This window comes from Coregonus lavaretus, assembly GCF_964263955.1.
Source record: "Coregonus lavaretus genome assembly, chromosome: 18".
In the NCBI taxonomy this organism is placed as follows: domain Eukaryota; kingdom Metazoa; phylum Chordata; class Actinopteri; order Salmoniformes; family Salmonidae; genus Coregonus; species Coregonus lavaretus.
The window spans coordinates 25,543,852-25,563,427 of NC_140005.1; the positions used below are offsets into that span (position 1 = coordinate 25,543,852).

Consider the following 19,576-nt stretch of genomic DNA (forward strand, 5'->3'; position numbering starts at 1 on the left):
TTTCCGTTAGAATGAACTTTACCACTGTAGCCAGCCATGAAATAATGTGACCCGACACTTCAAACCATCTGCGCTATCTATCCGCCTTCTTCTTTACTAAATCAGCCCGTGCACAAAACGGAGTGTATCTGATACTAAACCCGAGTAGCCCGGCAGTGGCACGATAGTTTTATACACAAACATTCTGTTTTTTTCTGCAGTGTTTAGTAAATAACGTATCTTTGATGGATTAGGCTATAGGCTAGTGTGCAGTGTGAATTAGAAATCGAAGCAGTGATTTTATCTGAGAAGAAGCAGATGCAATAAAATCTGTCATGGCAGATCAAATAAAGATATAGAATCTGTCAAATATGGCAGATCAAATAAAGATAAGCCTATAATATGTCGATGTAGCCTACATCATGAGCAGGATCGAATTTGATGCGAATCACTTCAATTGTTCTAGCATAAAATCCTAGATTCATTCAACATATAGCGTAGTGCCATATTTTGTTATGATCAAATGAGTCCCAACAATTTTAGAGCGTGGATGAACGGGTTTGCATTAGGCTATACGACCATTCAAGATTATGCTATTGTAGTCTCAGAACATTCGTTGTCTGTTTTTATTCTTTATTTGTAGAATATTACAAACGGTATAATAATCAGCCAATATCTGTCGTTCCTGCTGCGGGGTGTTATTTTCCATTTTCAGTGAAAGAATTAGGCTAAACTTGTGAACGTATTGCGTTTTAATTGACTCGTCGCTTTTCTTCTGCACAGACATGACTTACAAAGGAGGGGATGTAGGAAAACATGGAAGGCAATTAAAGGTTTAAAGACAAAAAGCAAAGGTCAAAATGTTTACATTCTAAAAAGGTGCTGTTGAGCACTGGGAGGTGCTGAATTCTCTTAGCGCTCCTTTCCGCATGATTGGTCAACTTGACAGTGATTGACGGGCATCCATGGCAACCAATCTGCCAAGTCCAATAGAAAATCAGCAGAGGGGTTGACTGTCTTTTTCCCCTTCAAAATAAATCTCGGATCTAGTTTTTATACTCTTGTAATTTCAACCGACCAAGTTCACCAGCCGAGGGCATCGTTCCTCAGTGTTTTTAACGGTTGATCTGTTAACTTTGGTATTGCCTTTTTGTTTGGATCCTACGATCAGAGAGCGAGAGGGAGAGAAGGGTAAGCGCGAAAGCGGAGCGTGTGAGTGAGAGAGAGACGGAGGTGAAACTAGAAGCCTCCATGTTTCAGCTGCCTATCTTGAATTTTAGCCCCCAGCAGGTTGCGGGGGTTTGCGAGACTCTGGAAGAGAGCGGGGACATTGAGCGCCTCGGTCGCTTCCTCTGGTCTCTGCCCGTAGCCCCGGCAGCCTGCGAGGTCATCAACAAGAATGAGTCGGTGCTTAGGGCGCGGGCCATCGTGGCCTACCACACCGGGAATTTCCGAGAACTCTACCACATTCTGGAGAACCACAAGTTCACCAAAGAGTCTCACACTAAACTACAGGCCCTGTGGCTGGAGGCGCACTACCAGGAGGCAGAGAAGCTGCGGGGCCGCCCGCTAGGGCCAGTGGACAAATACAGGGTGCGGAAGAAGTTCCCTCTACCCAGAACGATATGGGACGGAGAGCAAAAGACCCACTGCTTCAAGGAGAGAACCCGACATTTGTTACGAGAATGGTACTTGCAGGACCCTTACCCGAACCCGAGCAAAAAGAGGGAGCTCGCGCAGGCTACTGGACTTACTCCCACACAAGTGGGAAACTGGTTCAAAAATCGTAGACAAAGGGATAGAGCGGCGGCTGCGAAAAATAGGTAGGCTATATGCTGCAGTCTGTACCTTTTTGTGTTTTTATCAACGATGGTCTGAGGTGGTTGCAACGTTTATTGTTCAATTCTTAACAAAAAGGACTGCGTTGCGACTGCATCTCAGTCAGCCTAAGCATTTTTTCAATAAAAGCTATTATTTTTTTCAAAAATGGTTCTATCGAATTGTTTGTATTATGTTATGTTGTTTTGAGTAAACATTGAAATATAGTTGGCTATAATATATAAATAGTAGAGTTAAATTACATTTGTTCATAAATATTCTCAACGGAAATGACACCATAAACGCTTTAGCCTATTGAAATGAAGCAAAATGTATGACAAACTCCATTGTGTGACTATATAGCCCTTGTCATTTTCATTGCAAAGATGACACTATTGATTTTTCATTGCTTCCCAAAATATCCTAACACAGAACGAACCATAGCATGTCTAGATGCAGTGTTTCCTAAAATGACCATTAGCCTATGTATCTTACCAAAACTACATTTGAAGCATAGGCCTAGCTACTCCCCGAGTCAAGTGTCTCAATAATTCCGTTCAGATTATCCTTATTTTTCCACAATGCATTTTGATTGTATTGACAGCTGTCTGTGTAAGTCTTTAAACATAATTTAACAACACACATGCAATTGTCTGAAACATTTTGTATTATGGATGTTGCTTAATGAAAGACAGAAACACAAGAGACCTCCGATATTAGGCTATTTGTTCAATCATGTCTGATGCCACTTGTGCTGAACAGCAACTCATGAAGGTAGCAGGTGTATTGAACGAATCTAAATTATTTCCTATAAGAAAATATTCAGGCTAGTCTGAATATCTTTGAAATTGTGCTCACTGTGTGGGCTGGGGTTGCTGTGTCTTGGTTGTGTTTGTGCTCACTGTGTGGGCTGGGGTTGCTGTGTCTTGGTTGTGTTTGTGCTCACTGTGTGGGCTGGGGTTGCTGTGTCTTGGTTGTGTTTGTGCTCACTGTGTGGGCTGGGGTTGCTGTGTCTTGGTTGTGTTTGTGCGTTTACTTGTAGGCTATATATAGGCTATAAGAAAATGTCATTTTTGGGCTCCTTGTCTGTCACTTGTGTATCTGATGCTAGACTTAACTACAGCAATAATTATGTATCAATTGAGGATTTACTTTGATAGAACCTATTCGTATTGGATTGTGGTTTGTAATTCTAGTTTTCCCTCCATCTCTTTCTTTTACCTAGGCTACAACAGCAAGGGATGTCCCAAGGCTCGGTTCGGTCTTTGGCAGATGATGATGGAACCGTCGATCGACTCGGTCCCGCCTCTAGTCCCGAGGCTAGTTTGTCAAGCAAAGCCGCCACCTCGGCTATCTCGATCACTTCCAGCGACAGCGAATGTGATATCTAATGGCGCACGAGGCAGTCCAGAGGAGGAAGAGGATAAATTCACAGGAGATAAATGAAGGAGATCCTAAAAGACAATCCAACAAAAAAACAGTCATAGTGCCTGCGTTTGAATTTAAAGAAACTGGTCTTCTTTGATGGCTGCCAAAACATGAGGGATCTGACGGAATGCCCTGTCTTAAAGCTATACTTTCTTTTTGTTGTCGTTTTTCCTCTATGGATGACTGAAGCTAATTCAAGCGGACAGAAAATGTAAAGAAAAATCATATTCATATTCACGATCCCTTTTTAGGGAGGACTAATAAACCAATGCCTCAAAAAAAATAAAAAAATAAAAATGAAGACATTTGAGCGCCTAACCTGCTATTTTCTGTGGGTATTTCATGTTGAAAAGACGCTGTTATATTTTTACTTTACTTTTAAAGTTTTATAAATAATGTTTATTTACCTATTTAAATGATTGGCTCTGTTAGAATGTGATATTATTTTGTTTGGTGTTTTTAATATTTACCTTGTGCACAGGTGAACCCGTTGAGCATGTGCGCTTTAGTAAACATGTGTTTCAGTAAAAAAGTAAAAAAATAAGTAAAGATAACTTAATAAAATAATTGTTTATCAAAAAAAAAAAACATCAGTCTTTTTATTTTCAGATTACAACGATTGAGAATGGTATTTGCAGTTATTGTATTACTCGATTATTACTTGATATTATTAGTCTATCTAGTAATTTGGCATGATAAATTAGATTATATTTTGGGGGTTGTGGACGATATTTACAATATGAAATGTGTGACAGAATATTTCAAATATCGTCCTATGATAGGCCTATAGTGTGATGCAGCTTACTGTATCATTTTGTGCCTCTGCATTGCCCTGATGAAGTGGTCTAGGTTATATATCTGAGTATTTTAGGCATGTTAAGTACTTAACTACTAAAAGGCATGATGTGGCGCACACCCCAAAAAAGTTAGTAGATGTGCTGCCTAAGGGAGAGTAAACTTTAGTAGACTATACAAATAAACAGTCGCACAATAAGCTCCCATAAATATATTTGGTAAATCAACGTTTCGGCATTACATTTTCTTCTTCAAGGTGTAATACTTAACTACCACATAGGCTACAGATCTTGAAATGTGGACTCTTGAGTGAGAATTTTGTTTTCTTGTTTATAATGCCACACTTTGAGCACTGACACCTTCTCTACGTAGCCTAATTGACCAACAACATGCTTTGCGTCATGTAATGCGGCATGACAGCCAGAGGTCAGAGAAAGGCCGGCTCACAAAACGAGACGGTCTCCCGGAGTAAAAACAAATTGGCCTACACAACACCATAATATGAAATGCGCTCTGGCTGACGGATGAGTATGGAAATACATAGGCTATTGTCCCACATTTAAATCTCAATAGTGCTATTGTTGTGTATTTCAAATGATGATTTTGTAGCCTAAGCCTATCACATTTAATTTAGATAATTGAATCATCGATTTCTAGGTGATAGGCTAAAACATCTATTCTAAACCATATTTTCTTTATCGCAGAATGAATGTTTGATAACCTAATGTCTGCCACGATTAGCCTATACGCATATGGCCTATTTTTTTTATGAGAAGCATACAAAATTATATTTCATTTCTTGGCTATAATGATATCATGTTAGCAAAACTGGTGTTTGAGTAGTCTGTTATTTATATTTGGTCATTAATGGTTCAGTGAAAACACAACGTTTTTAGGAGTAGAACTATATGAATAAAGGTTTGTAGCAGACCAGTTATGAGGCTAAAACACGCAATGGCTAGATAGGCCTGCCCTACATTTGATATTATGATGATATGATCAGTGATGCAGTTTTTATTTTGTGATAGGGTTTACCCATTTAGATAGGCCCTTACGTGTTTTTGTGTGCGTGTTCTTTGTATTAGGGTTTTGCATTGCCTACTATTTGCACATTTTACTGCTAGCATACATCCCTGGTTATGATGAATATATGCATATTAATTAGAACGTAAAGATGAGAGTTAGCTATTAGAACGTAAATATGAGGGTAAACCGTGGCCTACACCTGCTGTAAAAAATGACCATCCCTCTTTACGTGCGCTTATAGGATGTCAGCCCAAATGAGCATCGTAAATAAGGAATGAAAAACAAAGAAGTACTGTTTTTCCAACGGCTCTAGAGTTCTGGGTTGGGGCCTAAACCTGGGTTTTCATCCAATTTCCAATTAATTACAGTAGCCAGTGAAAGGGACAAGCTGTATTTCTCCAAACGTCTTTCAGCTGGAACAACACAGAAGTCAATGCAATGTTTGAGTTTCTTTCAAATCATTGGAACAAAATGGCTGAATATTTCCGCTTCTATTGAAAAGAAGGGCGGCCAGGGGGGATGCATGAAAAGGTATTTGTAGCAGTCAATAAGGTTGTCAAACTGGTCAGCGGTAATCAGCACTAACGATGAGGTCTAGGGTCCCCGCGCGAACAAAGGGGCGCTCCCAATGTTTTGTGAGGGGAAGCAACACGGGTTCCCCTTCAAAGAATGAACTGCAGTCAGGGTAGTCTGCCAGGGGTACGGAAATCAGAACTTTTGTGTAGTGTGTGTGTGTGTGTTTGGCAGCTGCTGCAATGTGAATTCGTGAGTTGGGCGATTAAAAGGATTTAATTACCAATTGATTGACTGTTTTCTGACTTGTACGTTTGCGACAGTCATAACACGTTAATTGTGCTCCAATAAACATGTCGAACATTTTGAATAATACAGAAAAGGCCTCTACGTTTTGAAAATATGTTACGACGTTGCCTATAACCACTGAATCGGGGGTAATTTTAATGACCATTGACTCTTATCCTTTTAGACCTTCATCACTTGTATATCTTGGTAACATGATATCTTCTGGATTTTTATGTCGTTTTTAGGCTATATATAACAATTAAAGCAGGTGGAACACCAATTTCAATGTAGCCTATGTGTCAACCATAATATGAAAGAAGGTTATCTTTCTCTTGAACTCCGATCTCTCTATGCTGTTGCGACTTTATTATGATCGAATCTGTCAAAGCAATTCAGCAGTGATAGCCGACAATGTGATGCGAGCTGGTGTCAGCACTAACAGTGGGCTATGTCTATGTGTGCTATTTCTGCTGCAGCAGTTAGGCCTACATGATAGTGTCTGGCTATTTACCACATACCATTATTATGTCTATATGCGCTTGTCTGAAACAATATATTTGTAAGTAGGCCTATAACTAATCAGTGTTAGTTTATCACTAGGTTATTTTATGCATATATTTTCCAACGGTGATTGTAAGACCACGCTGTAGCCTAATACACAACTAGGCTGTAATATAGGCCTACCTACAACTTCTCCTTTGATTGGTCTGCCATATTTTACTCCACTCTGCTTCCTGTTTAAAGCCCCTGGTTTTAGGTTTATTTTTTATTAGCACATTATAGGCTCTGCTATAGCCAACCTGGTCCCGTGAAAGACCCATTCAAATATAGGCCTATATGTATTTTTATTTTTTTTACTGTTATTACTGTTATTGTTGTTGTTATTATTGTTATTAATATTATCAGCTGTAACCAAGAGACATTTCCAAAATCTAGGCTATTATTTTCGTAAAACTGATATTACGGACTGAATAGCCCTTGCCATAGAGCGGACCATTCACCTTTTGCCTGAGTTTTCCCTGTTTTCTCTAAAGCGGATGAGGTCATTCAATTATGGAGAAACATAAATGCATTTAAGTGCCTTGTCCTCCTCCCTCTTAATTAGCGAAGCTCTCAAGAAGGACCCCTCACTGCCCCATCCCAGTAGAGCCAATCTGCCGCGTCTCCCCACAATGTGTTCATTTGATTTGAACACTTTCTTGATGTCGTCTCTGCCAGTGACTGTTGTTTAAAACTTATGTCGCTTGGTTTGTTTCTCTTAAATGTCCATGAATGTTTCATGTGTGTTTCGACCTGTTCCCTAATTATTATAGTTGTTTCACAGTTGGTTTTGGTATTTTAACCTGCGTGTCATGAACGCCACTGGTGGGACGCCTCTGGTGGGATATACAAAATCAACTTGCGCACGATGGCGCACGCAGGACCGGTTTGGCCAAGGTGTGTTTAAATGTAACAATTTCATGTTGGCTTCTTCACAGTCATGTTTTATTTGTTCGGTTTTTTATTGTTGGCTATATCCCCGGCCAGGACCACACTAGCTCTTTGGCTCGTTCATTCAGCAAGAACAGCGAATTCACTGGAAACAGTCAGCTATCAGTACAAATTACCCACCCCAATGTTCTATTATTAATAGGAATCCTCAACGTATTTTATACTCCAGAAAATTGCTTATTTGTAAATAAGCTACATTATGTTTGTTCGTGTTTGTGTCGCATGTGTTTCATTGAAGTCAGATACTTTCTTCACTGGACCATTTTCTCTTTCATAATTTAAGTTCGCAGAATGACGCTAGCGTATTTATCCTGTATTCAAGTTTATAAACATTTCACAAAAGATGGCATGAAGGCAGGCGTTTCATAATATTCTCGCTGAGAATGCTACGGATGACCTCTGGTGGTGATATTGGGTGGTACTGACCTGCTTACTAGACCCAGCTGTCACGCTAACCTACACTTCTACTATCATAACGAATTATAGGCTATATATGTTATTTAAAGTTCAAATACTTCCATTGTGTTAGAATTGGTTTCCAGAAATATTGCTACTTTCTTGGTATGCATCCAACAGGCTGCAATAAACCCACATAGCCTAATATCCTCCATAACCGGTTGTCCTATATCTAACACAATATATTAAAACTGTCCTGAATTGAGAGTGAGACTAAAGACTGGGATATGTTCTGCACGAATGCACCGTTTCTTTGTTTACACGTTTACACAAGGAGCAACAATCAACCAAATCAAATTAAGCAAAAAGTTCACTTAGTTGTTCATGGAGGAGTGTGAAATAGTCTGTAATCCTATAGCCTTTTGTCTGATCGTGTTGCACCGCACCCCTCTAGCAAGAGGCGCGATCTTGATGACACGTAACAGAATACGGGAGGCGCGATTCAGCACCTTGGACAGGGCACTAGCTACCATCCCCTGTCCTGAAGTGCCGCCTGCATGCTTGTTCCTGAGTCAGGCCATTGACATATCAGCTCTTTGTCACCTAGGCCTTTGCCCTCACAAAATATCGTCCATTTCGATTGAAAAAATCTATAATAATATTATAATATAACTATGAGCACAAGAGTTATAAGGCTTAAATCTGTTTTCCAGACTTTAATTGATGCTGTAAATTAGTGTGAGGTAAAGCATTATGGTGCTAAGCATATGACTGTTGATTCATTGTGTTAATATTGTCATTGGATGTTAAAATAAAGATTGCCTACTGTGCACAACATATTAATTTGTAGAAAAATGTAGGCCTAATTTTATTTCGAATATAACACTTGTTGATAGATAGACCACACATGTGCCGCGGGCATGACGCCTCTGGTTTCGCTGCAGGTAGGTCTTTCTATAGCTTCTGCAGAATGCCATCCCTTACCGGCTGTATAGGTGGGCCTCTTAAAAATGTATAGGCTACTAGCCCATGCCATAGCCTTATATTTAAGCAATAAGGCACGAGGGGGTGTGGTACAGTGAGGGGAAAAAGTATTTGATCCCCTGCTGATTTTGTACGTTTGCCCACTGACAAAGACATGATCAGTCTATAATTTTAATGGTAGGTTTATTTGAAATAAGTATTTGACCCCTCTGCAAAACATGACTTAGTACTTGGTGGCAAAACCCTTGTTGGCAATCACAGAGGTCAGACTTTCTTGTAGTTGGCCACCAGGTTTGCACACATCTCAGGAGGGATTTTGTCCCACTCCTCTTTGGAGATCTTCTCCAAGTCAATGAGGTTTTGAGGCTGACGTTTGGCAACTCAAACCTTCAGCTCCCTCCACAGATTGTCTAGGCCACTCCAGGACCTTAATGTGCTTCTTCTTGAGCCACTCCTTTGTTGCCTTGGCCGTGTGTTTTGGGTCATTGTCATGCTGGAATAACCATCCACGACCCATTTTCAATGCCCTGGCTGAGGGAAGGAGGTTCTCACCCAAGATTTGACGGTACATGGCCCCGTCCATCGTCCCTTTGATGTGGTGAAGTTGTACTGTCCCCTTAGCAGAAAAACACCCCCAAAGCATAATGTTTCCACCTCCATGTTTGACCGTGGGGATGGTGTTCTTGGGGTCATAGGCAGCATTCCTCCTCCTCCAAACACGGCGAGTTGAGTTGATGCCAAAGAGCTCGATTTTGGTCTCATCTGACCACAACACCTTCACCCAGTTCTCCTCTGAATCATTCAGATGTTCATTGGCAAACTTCAGACGGGCCTGTATATGTGCTTTCTTGAGCAGGGGGACCTTGCGGGCGCTGCATGATTTCAGTCCTTCACGGCGTAGTGTGTTACCAATTGTTTTCTTGGTGACTATGGTCCCAGCTGCCTTGAGATCATTGACAAGATCCTCCCGTGTAGTTCTGGGCTGATTCCTCACCGTTCTCATGATCATTGCAACTCCACGAGGTGAGATCTTGCATGGAGCCCCAGGCCGAGGGAGATTGACAGTTATTTTGTGTTTCTTCCATTTGCGAATAATCGCACCAACTGTTGTCACCTTCTCACCAAGCTGCTTGGCAATGGTCTTGTAGCCCATTCCAGCCTTGTGTAGGTCTACAATCTTGTCCCTGACATCCTTGGAGAGCTCTTTGGTCTTGGCCATGGTGGAGAGTTTGGAATCTGATTGATTGATTGCTTCTGTGGACAGGTGTCTTTTATACAGGTAACAAACTGAGATTAGGAGCACTCCCTTTAAGAGTGTGCTCCTAATCTCAGCTCGTTACCTGTATAAAAGACACCTGGGAGCCAGAAATCTTTCTGATTGAGAGGGGGTCAAATACTTATTTCCCTCATTAAAATGCAAATCAATTTATAACATTTTTGACATGCGTTTTTCTGGATTTTGTTGTTGTTATTCTGTCTCTCACTGTTCAAATAAACCTACTATTAAAATTATAGACTGATCATTTCTTTGTCAGTGGGCAAACGTACAAAATCAGCAGGGGATCAAATACTTTTTTCCCTCACTGTATATGGCCAATATACCACGGCTAAGAGCTGTTCTTAAGCATGACGCAACGCCCTTAGCCATGGTATATTGGCCATATACCACAAACCAACGAGGTGCCTTATTGCTATTATAAACAGGTTACAAACGAAATTATTACAGTAAAAATAAATGTGTATATTTATCGCTCTAATTACATTGGTAACTCGTTTATAATAGCAATAAGGCACCTCAGGGGTTTGTGGTATATGGCCAATATACCACGGCTAAGGGCTGTATCCAGGCACTCTGCCTTGCGTTGTGCTTAAGAACAGCCCTTAGCCATGGTATATTGGCCATATACCACACCCCCTCGTGCATTATTGCTTAAGTAAATACCTTACAGCCATCCAGACAGTATTTCTTTCACCATTAACACATATAATATAAGCCATTGAGCAGACGCTTTTATCCAAAGTGACTTACAGTCATGTGTGCATACATTATACATATAGGTGCCCCTGGGAATCGAACCCACAACCCTGGCGGTGCAAGCACCATGTGCTTCCAACTGAGCCATAAAGTACCACATACACTGAGTATACAAAACATTAAGAACCCCTGCTCTTTCCATGACATAGACTGACCAGGTGAATCTAGGTGAAAGCTATGATCCCTTATTGATGTTTCTTGCTAAATCCACTTCAATCAGTGTAGATGAAGGGGAGGAGGCAGGTTAAAGAAGGATTTTTAAGCCTTGAGACAATTGAGACATGAATTGTGTATGTGTGCCATTCAGAGGGTGAATGGGCAAGGCACAAATATTTAAGTGCCTTTGAACAGGGTATGGTAGCAGTTTTCCGTGTGTATCAAGTATGGTCCACCACCCAAAGAACATCCAGCCAACTTGACACAACTGTGGGAAGCATTGGAGTCAGTATGGGTTAGCATCCCTGTGGAATGCTTTTGACATCTTGTTGAGTCCATGCCCCGACGAATTGAGTCTGTTCTGAGGGCGAAAGAGGGGAGGGCAACTCAATATTAGGAAGGTGTTCCTGATGTTTGGTATACTCCATGTATGTATCCCTCTACCTGAGGTTGCATGCTGTCAATAGCAATCTAGCAATGTTGTCTGGCTTTAAAGATGCTCATAAGGATGCCATGTTCTGATACAGGTTGAGAGGTCCATGTTCCATCTGTGAGGGAAGAAAAGGGTGGAGAGGAGATCGCAACAGATTGAAGGAGAGTAGGAGGACAGATGAGGTGGGAGTGGTGAGAGGTAAGAAGGGAATGGATACATTTATCTCTCCTCTGGAAATGAGAGGTCTCTCTCTGGCGCGCACAAACGCACAAATGCACACACACACACACACACACACACACACACACACACACACACACACACACACACACACACACACACACACACACACACACACACACACACACACACACACACACAGAGTAGGTTACCATATATTTTATGTGGTGAATTTTCAAGTATGTGGTGAATTCTCAAAACTCTTAGTACAAAACTCCAAACTGGTAATACTGGTAACGCAGAAAGTCTTATATTCAAAACTGTTTGGAGACATCTTTCACCACACAACCTTTGATCCAAAATATACGTTTACTGTGAAATACCATGAGAACATTGATTTAATCACCAAAACACAACATAATGATATCTCAATTTAGCTGTTTGACAACCAGTTAATCCAATAGCAAAAAATGCAAGATGCATATTTCAAAATTCCCCTTTGAATGTCATATGCTACAGTACATTACACTGTTTTCACATTAGGCAATACACTTGGGGGGTGCGCAACTCAATATTAGGAAGGTGTTCCTAGTGTTTGGTATACTCAGTGAATGTTATGTCCCAGTTTGATTCACTATGGAGGGATACCATTCATACTTATTCTTCATAATTCATTGGTTCTTCATTACAGCCTATCCAGAGGCTTAGTAATATGAATGCAAGGTTAAATTATTTGGTTATTAATAGCAATGTTTGCATGTCATTGAAGCGGTCAGGTAGCCTACACCTACGTTTTGATGAACTCATTCTGAGTGAATTCTACAAAACATTGACTCCAGTGTCTCAAGTGTTCTAGAAGTTTGTCTTAAATAACTCACATTAACTAGTCCTTGTTGTTAATCACCCTGTCATCATGCTGTAGGTTCTGCTTTTTACAGCTCCAGACAGATCAATAGCCTGTGTCTGCCTGGGCCCGCCTGCCTCACTCACAATTTCACATTTGTTACAAGATACAATGCAGATAATATGGAGCTATATCTGACTGGTGCCTATGTAGTAAAGTCAGTCAATGTGCATATCATCAAGATTGTCTGTGCACACAAAGGGCCTAATGTGAACTTGGATCTTCTGTCAATTTCCCTGACTCAAACAATTATTAGCAATAAGGGGATATTGTTTTGACAGGCGCTGCTGAGAGTTCTGTGAAATTATGAGGGGAGAAATATGTGAAAGGGAAATAATGATAAGAACAGACGGAGGTCAGAAAAATAGGCATTTTCCCATGACAGTGGTGCATTGTGGGGGTTCTATTGACAGGGTATACACACAGCACGCTGAGTGATTGAGGTCAGTTTGCCTCCAGCAAAGACAGACTAGTCTGTAGTTGCTGTTGAAATCTTTAGGTGGTAATGCATGACAGTTCATTCCAAACCAAGTATAATACCATTTTTGGAACAATGCACATTATTTTCAAAGATTAAGAATACTCAGTGTATTTCTTGTGTTAAGTAAATAATATGTATTAAAGTGGACACTTACATATAACAGACATGACCTCATCCATAACTTAAGGCTGGTCTGACGTCCAATCAGGTTATTCTCCTGCAACAATTACGTTATTTGGATCAAACATACAGTGATATTCTTATTACATCTGCTAAGGTTCAAAGTTCATGATCAATGTTACAATAAACTGTTGTTTTAAAAATATATATAAAGTGCTCCAATGTCTGCATCTTCTCTCTTCCTCTCCACACCAACAAAGAAAACTACCACACACAAGGCATGGTATGCATGAATCAGTGTGATGATATAACTTGAATATGTGACATCAAGGTCATAATTAAGGGTAGCTATAAACTACAAAATGGCATCTTAGATTCCTTGATTCGTAGAAGAATACATGAATTTATCCTTTGGAAACGAGAGAGCAGAGCAACACAAAGGCTGGTGAGAAATATTATCGGCCACTAGATGGAGACAGTGACCATAGAAAGGCATCAAAGAGAACATGCTTTGTGTTTGTTCCAATATATAATATTCATTTTATTGGTGTGCGATGCCTATTGACTGTCTGTTTTATAAAGGATAACCTGGTTGTTTTAGCTTAGTAGGTACAGTTAACAAATCTCAGGTATTCTCTGTATTACTTATTATGTATTGTGTCTTTAAGCACCATTTTCTGCCAATAAAGTATTTGAATAGTCCCTCCTATGACCCTCCCTGTATACAATGAAGACATTATTTTAGGAAGAAACAAACATGAATGTCAGCATGACTGTGGATTTCAGAAAAAAGGATGTGTCACTCACTGTGTCATCGTGTGTCACTGAACTCACACCTGCACATGTCTTGATGAGCTCACAACTCCAGATATCTTGGATTTAACACTATGTACATTAAGTATGGGACAGGCCACATGAGCCCCCCAGTACATTACATATTTTCTCACGTTGTACAAGTAAAAACATGCAGTAATTCAACATTGCCACTTGGTGGCGAAAAGGACCAGTGTTATGTATATGTAATATGTATGTAAATCAGGGATGGGCAACTCCAGTCTTGCTCGAGGTTACAGTGTCTGCTGGTTCTCTGTTCTTCCTTGCACTTTATTGATGCATTCATGTCACTGATTGTTCAGAAAGTGCACACAGATGGTTTTCCAGGTCTAAGTCATTCACTGATTTGAAGGAAGGAACCAAAACCAGCAGACTTTGTGGCCCTCGAGGATTCGAGTTCCCCAACATCACACAGTTTGAAACAATCTGAACTCTATTAAACATTAAAGACCCACATCTTAGGTCACTTTCACTGACATACAAATAATTATATTTTTGTCATGTAACTATTAGTGACAAGCACTCAACATGGGTAAATCACAGATTTCTGTTGGGCAAGTTCCATATAAGCCTACAGAGCCCTCCAAAAATATTTGGACAGTGAAGTAAAACGTTTTTAGGGGGATCTGTATTCCCGGGCCTGTATTCATAAAGTGTCTCAGAGTAGGAGTACTGATCTAGGATCAGTTCCCCACTACCCATGTAATCTCATTCATGGACTAAGAGATCAGCACTCCTACTCTGAGACACTTTATGAATATGGGTCCTGTAATTCGATTTTAAAATCAAGTAATGAATATGAGGCAAAAGTACAGAATGTCACCTTTAGCTGGGGTTATTTTTATGCATGTTTTCTTTTTTGTGGTTTAGCCCCCATATTTGGACAAATCAGTTTAACCTCTTAAGGCCCAAGCTGTTTTTTTACATGCATTTTTTATTTCTCTTTGCTATTTGGGCTTATTGGAACCTAATTAGAATAAAAACTAAGTATCATCTTTTGATATGATGTACTTTTAGAGAAAAATGATGTCCACATATGTGGATTCATGGTCCGAATTTCCATAAAACACAATAAAGTCACCTTTGTGTAATAGAATGAAAAACTCTTCATTTCTGCCTTGAACACAGCAGTTTTTTTCCTGACTGTTTTTTAATGTATTAATAACACATACACATATTTTTTGAACATGTTTTGACTATCGGAGAGTAAAAATAATATGGAAACATTGCATTTTTGCCCATTTTGGACAGTTAAAAATAGTGTTTGGAACATTTGATATGCTGCAAAATAGTTGCAGGATGACATTGTATGTCTGTAACAAAATATAAAACATTCAAAGCATTTTAAATAGTCACTCTTGCATTAGGCTAACATTTTCAACACAACTAATTTAAGTATGTATGTATGTATTTAGTGATTTAATTGTTATTTATTTCATTGGGACCATGTACAGCTTTTTAGCTGCATCAGAGCTAGCTTTTTTCCCATTTTACGTGTGTGCATGTTTACAAGCATATTAGCTGTTTCGAGGAGCCTCAGTCCATAAGTACACTTACGTGTACTTCATGTTTAGCGACCTACAAAGTTGCTAGTTTTACACTTTTTTTTCAAATTTGCATGTCATGACAAATATACAAGGCTTTTATAAATATCTAAATCAGAATAAGCCATGAAATATGACAGAACTTCTACACAATTGTGGACATAAGAGCTAAAAAGTGCTGTCCACGTATGTGACCACTAAGCCCTAGGAGGTTAAAATAAAGTAATGTACTACAAAGGTTAGTATTTGGTTGCAAATCCCTTGCCAAAATAACTACACCAAGCCTGGCTGCAACCCATTTACTTAACTGAGGGCATGGGATGTATATGATCATCATGTCATGATATTAGATCTTGTAATAACACCTAGCATCACAAATAATGATGCTGAAAGATAGAACTGTTTCAAGACTACCATACTGCCCAGAGAAGTACATACTCTAAAGGAGAGAGTCATGGCTACCTCATCTGTGTGTCTTTGTCTTTTGTGTGGATTACTGTGTGGTTTACTGTCTACTTGTCTGCATAGGGTAAAGCATGTGTGTTTGTTTGCGTATGCCATTGTGCAGATGCATGAAGTCATGCATCACTGCATGAGAGTACTCTTTATGTCAATTAATATGGTGGTGTACTATCGAGCAGCACAATATACACTGCTCAAAAAAATAAAGGGAACACTTAAACAACACATCCTAGATCTGAATGAATGAAATAATCTTATTAAATACTTTTTTCTTTACATAGTTGAATGTGCTGACAACAAAATCACACAAAAATGATCAATGGCAATCAAATTGATCAACCCATGGAGGTCTGGATTTGGAGTCACCCTCAAAATTAAAGTGGAAAACCACACTACAGGCTGATCCAACTTTGATGTAATATCCTTAAAACAAGTCAAAATGAGGCTCAGTAGTGTGTGTGGCCTCCACGTGCCTGTATGACCTCCCTACAATGCCTGGGCATGCTCCCGATGAGGTGGCGGATGGTCTCCTGAGGGATCTCCTCCCAGACCTGGACTAAAGCATCCGCCAACTCCTGGACGGTGTGTGGTGCAACGTGGCGTTAGTGGATGGAGCGAGACATGATGTCCCAGATGTGCTCAATTGGATTCAGGTCTGGGGAACGGGCGGGCCAGTCCATAGCATCAATGCCTTCCTCTTGCAGGAACTGCTGACACACTCCAGCCACATGAGGTCTAGCATTGTCTTGCATTAGGAGGAACCCAGGGCCAACCGCACCAGCATATGGTCTCACAAGGGGTCTGAGGATCTCATCTCGGTACCTAATGGCAGTCAGGCTACCTCTGGCGAGCACATGGAGGGCTGTGCGGCCCCCCAAAGAAATGCCACCCCACACCATGACTGACCCACCGCCAAACCGGTCATGCTGGAGGATGTTGCAGGCAGCAGAAAGTTCTCCACGGCGTCTCCAGACTCTGTCACGTCTGTCACATGTGCTCAGTGTGAACCTGCTTTCATCTGTGAAGAGCACAGGGCGCCAGTGGCGAATTTGCCAATCTTGGTGTTCTCTGGCAAATGCCAAACGTCCTGCACGGTGTTGGGCTGTAAGCACAACCCCCACCTGTGGACGTCGGGCCCTCATACCACCCTCATGGAGTCTGTTTCTGACCGTTTGAGCAGACACATGCACATTTGTGGCCTGCTGGAGGTCATTTTGCAGGGCTCTGGCAGTGCTCCTCCTGCTCCTCCTTGCACAAAGGCGGAGGTAGCGGTCCTGCTGCTGGGTTGTTGCCCTCCTACGGCCTCCTCCACATCTCCTGATGTACTGGCCTGTCTCCTGGTAGCGCCTCCATGCTCTGGACACTACGCTGACAGACACAGCAAACCTTCTTGCCACAGCTCGCATTGATGTGCCATCCTGGATGAGCTGCACTACCTGAGCCACTTGTGTGGTTTGTAGACTCCGTCTCATGCTACCACTAGAGTGAAAGCACCGCCAGCATTCAAAAGTGACCAAAACATCAGCCAGGAAGCATAGGAACTGAGAAGTGGTCTGTGGTCACCACCTGCAGAACCACTTCTTTATTGGGGGTGTCTTGCTAATTGCCTTAATTTCCACCTGTTGTCTATTCCATTTACACAACAGCATGTGAAATGTATTGTCAATCAGTGTTGCTTCCTAAGTGGACAGTTTGATTTCACAGAAGTGTGATTGACTTGGAGTTACATTGTGTTGTTTAAGTGTTCCCTTTATTTTTTTGAGCAGTGTACTATGCAGTAGATTCTGATTATTATTGAGTGGAAATGTATGGCTGTTTAGCCTATATCACTGTGCACTATTACATGATAGTGGGTGTGAATATATATGTGTAAGAAAGTGTGTTGAGCAGTGCAAGTGCTCCAGTTGGGGTTCTATATTTAAACTCCTTGGTCTCTAGTTTCTGCAGCTGTCACCAAGTTTAAGTTCAGCACCTTGAGCTTTTCTCCGACTGCTCGTGGGTCAGAGTTATAAACCTGCCAAACCTTTAAGAGAGAGTGACAGTGAGGGACTCTCTCTTACCCTTGAGGTGGTGGTGGCGGTGCCCCCTGAGCGCTGCAGAATGTGCTTACTGGTTCATCAGTAGAACATCCCTGTTGAACATGTCACCCCCCTGTGCACAAGTGACTCCCATCACACACAGCTGCTACTGCTGCTAACCACCAGTTCTGTCAGCTAGTTGTAACCAGCTTTTGGTCATTGCATAAAGTTGCATTAATACCACTTAGTTACTTGCAGTGTGATTTACATTTTACATTTTTAGTCATTTAGCAGACGCTCTTATCCAGAGCGACTTACAGGAGCAATTAGGGTTAAGTGCCTTGCTCAAGGGCACATTGACAGATTTTTCACCTAGTCGGCTCTGGGATTAGAACCAGCAACCTTTCGGTTACTGGCACAACGCTCTTAACCATTAAGCTACCTGCCGCCCCAATGATCAAGTCATAAATGTATCTGTCTGCAGAATATGTATGTAGGCCTACTCAATTTTGACTCTCAACTACACATTGGAACTCCTTACTTTAAGTGAGTAAATCATTTGATCAGGGACAATAGCTAGACATTCTAGTAAGAGCAGTGTCAAACACATACAGTAGACAACTCTCTCTTAACTGATTAGGCCTGGCTAGGTCAATTATATTTTCATTCTGTTAGGCTTGGCTGGGTCATGATGACAGCAGCACTTCCTTTTTTTTTTGTTGCTGTTCTCCACTGTGCCAAAGCCTGTTCACAGATATGCTACAGTGTATACCCAAAGGACTGACGTTGGCTGCCTTTGGGCCTTTGAGCACATTATATCTGCATCTAACAGTAGACCTATAAACCAATGCTCTTTAAGGGTGGTCTTCAGTCCCTCTAGCTGCTTTAGGTGGTGTGGAGGCCAGAGTAGTGGCCTGTCTGTCCAGTGGCAGTGCTGTCCCTAATAACAGAGCTTAGCTGGCATTCCACACGCTGTGGCACTAAGGGGGGAAGTAACCCAGGGAGAGCCCGGTAATTACCCAAGGCCACTGTCACCACGCAGCGAATGCACAGCTCCACAGGGACATGACAACCAGGAAATGTTTAACCCCTTCTCATTCCTCTGCCTTTAGGTGCATATCAAGGAGGCTGGGCTTTTGCTTACATTGGTGAAGTGTATCATGCTCCTGACCGTATACCTAGCCATGCCTTATCATATACACTGAGTATACAAAACAGGACATAGACTGACCAGATGAATCCAGGTGAAAGCTATGATCCCTTATTGATATCACTTGTTAAATCCACTTCAATCAGTGTAGATGAAAGGGAGGAGACAGGTTAAAGAAGGAATTTTAAGCCTTGAGACAATCGAGACATGGATTGTGTATGTGTGCCATTCAGAGGGTGAATGGGCAAGACAAAAAATGTAAGTGACTTTGAACAGGGTATGGTAGTAGGTGCTAGGCGCACCGGTTTGTGTCAAGAACTTCAACACTGCTGGTTTTTTCATGTTCAACAGTTTCCCGTGTGTATCAAGAATGGTCCACCACCCAAAGGACATCCAGCCAACTTGACACAACTGTGGGAAGCATTGGAGTCAACATGGGCCAGCATCCCTGTGGAATGCTTTCGACACCTTGTTGAGTCCATGCCCCGATGAAGTGAGTCTGTTCTGAGGGCGAAAGAGGGGAGGGCAACTCAATATTAGG

General features: G+C 41.2%; 1 protein-coding gene across 1 annotated transcript; it reads left to right on the forward strand.

The window, feature by feature from the left end:
• Nucleotides 1-1,230: 1,230 nt before the first annotated feature.
• LOC311146094 (homeobox protein SIX6) lies at nt 1,231-3,276 on the forward strand (the record flags this gene model as incomplete). The annotated part of the gene is made up of 2 exons (XM_084182562.1): nt 1,231-1,802; nt 3,023-3,276. The coding sequence occupies 2 exons, from the start codon at nt 1,231-1,233 to the stop codon at nt 3,186-3,188; spliced, it is 738 nt and encodes a 245-aa protein (XP_084038688.1). The 3' UTR covers nt 3,189-3,276.
• Between the last annotated feature and the right edge of the window lie 16,300 nt (nt 3,277-19,576).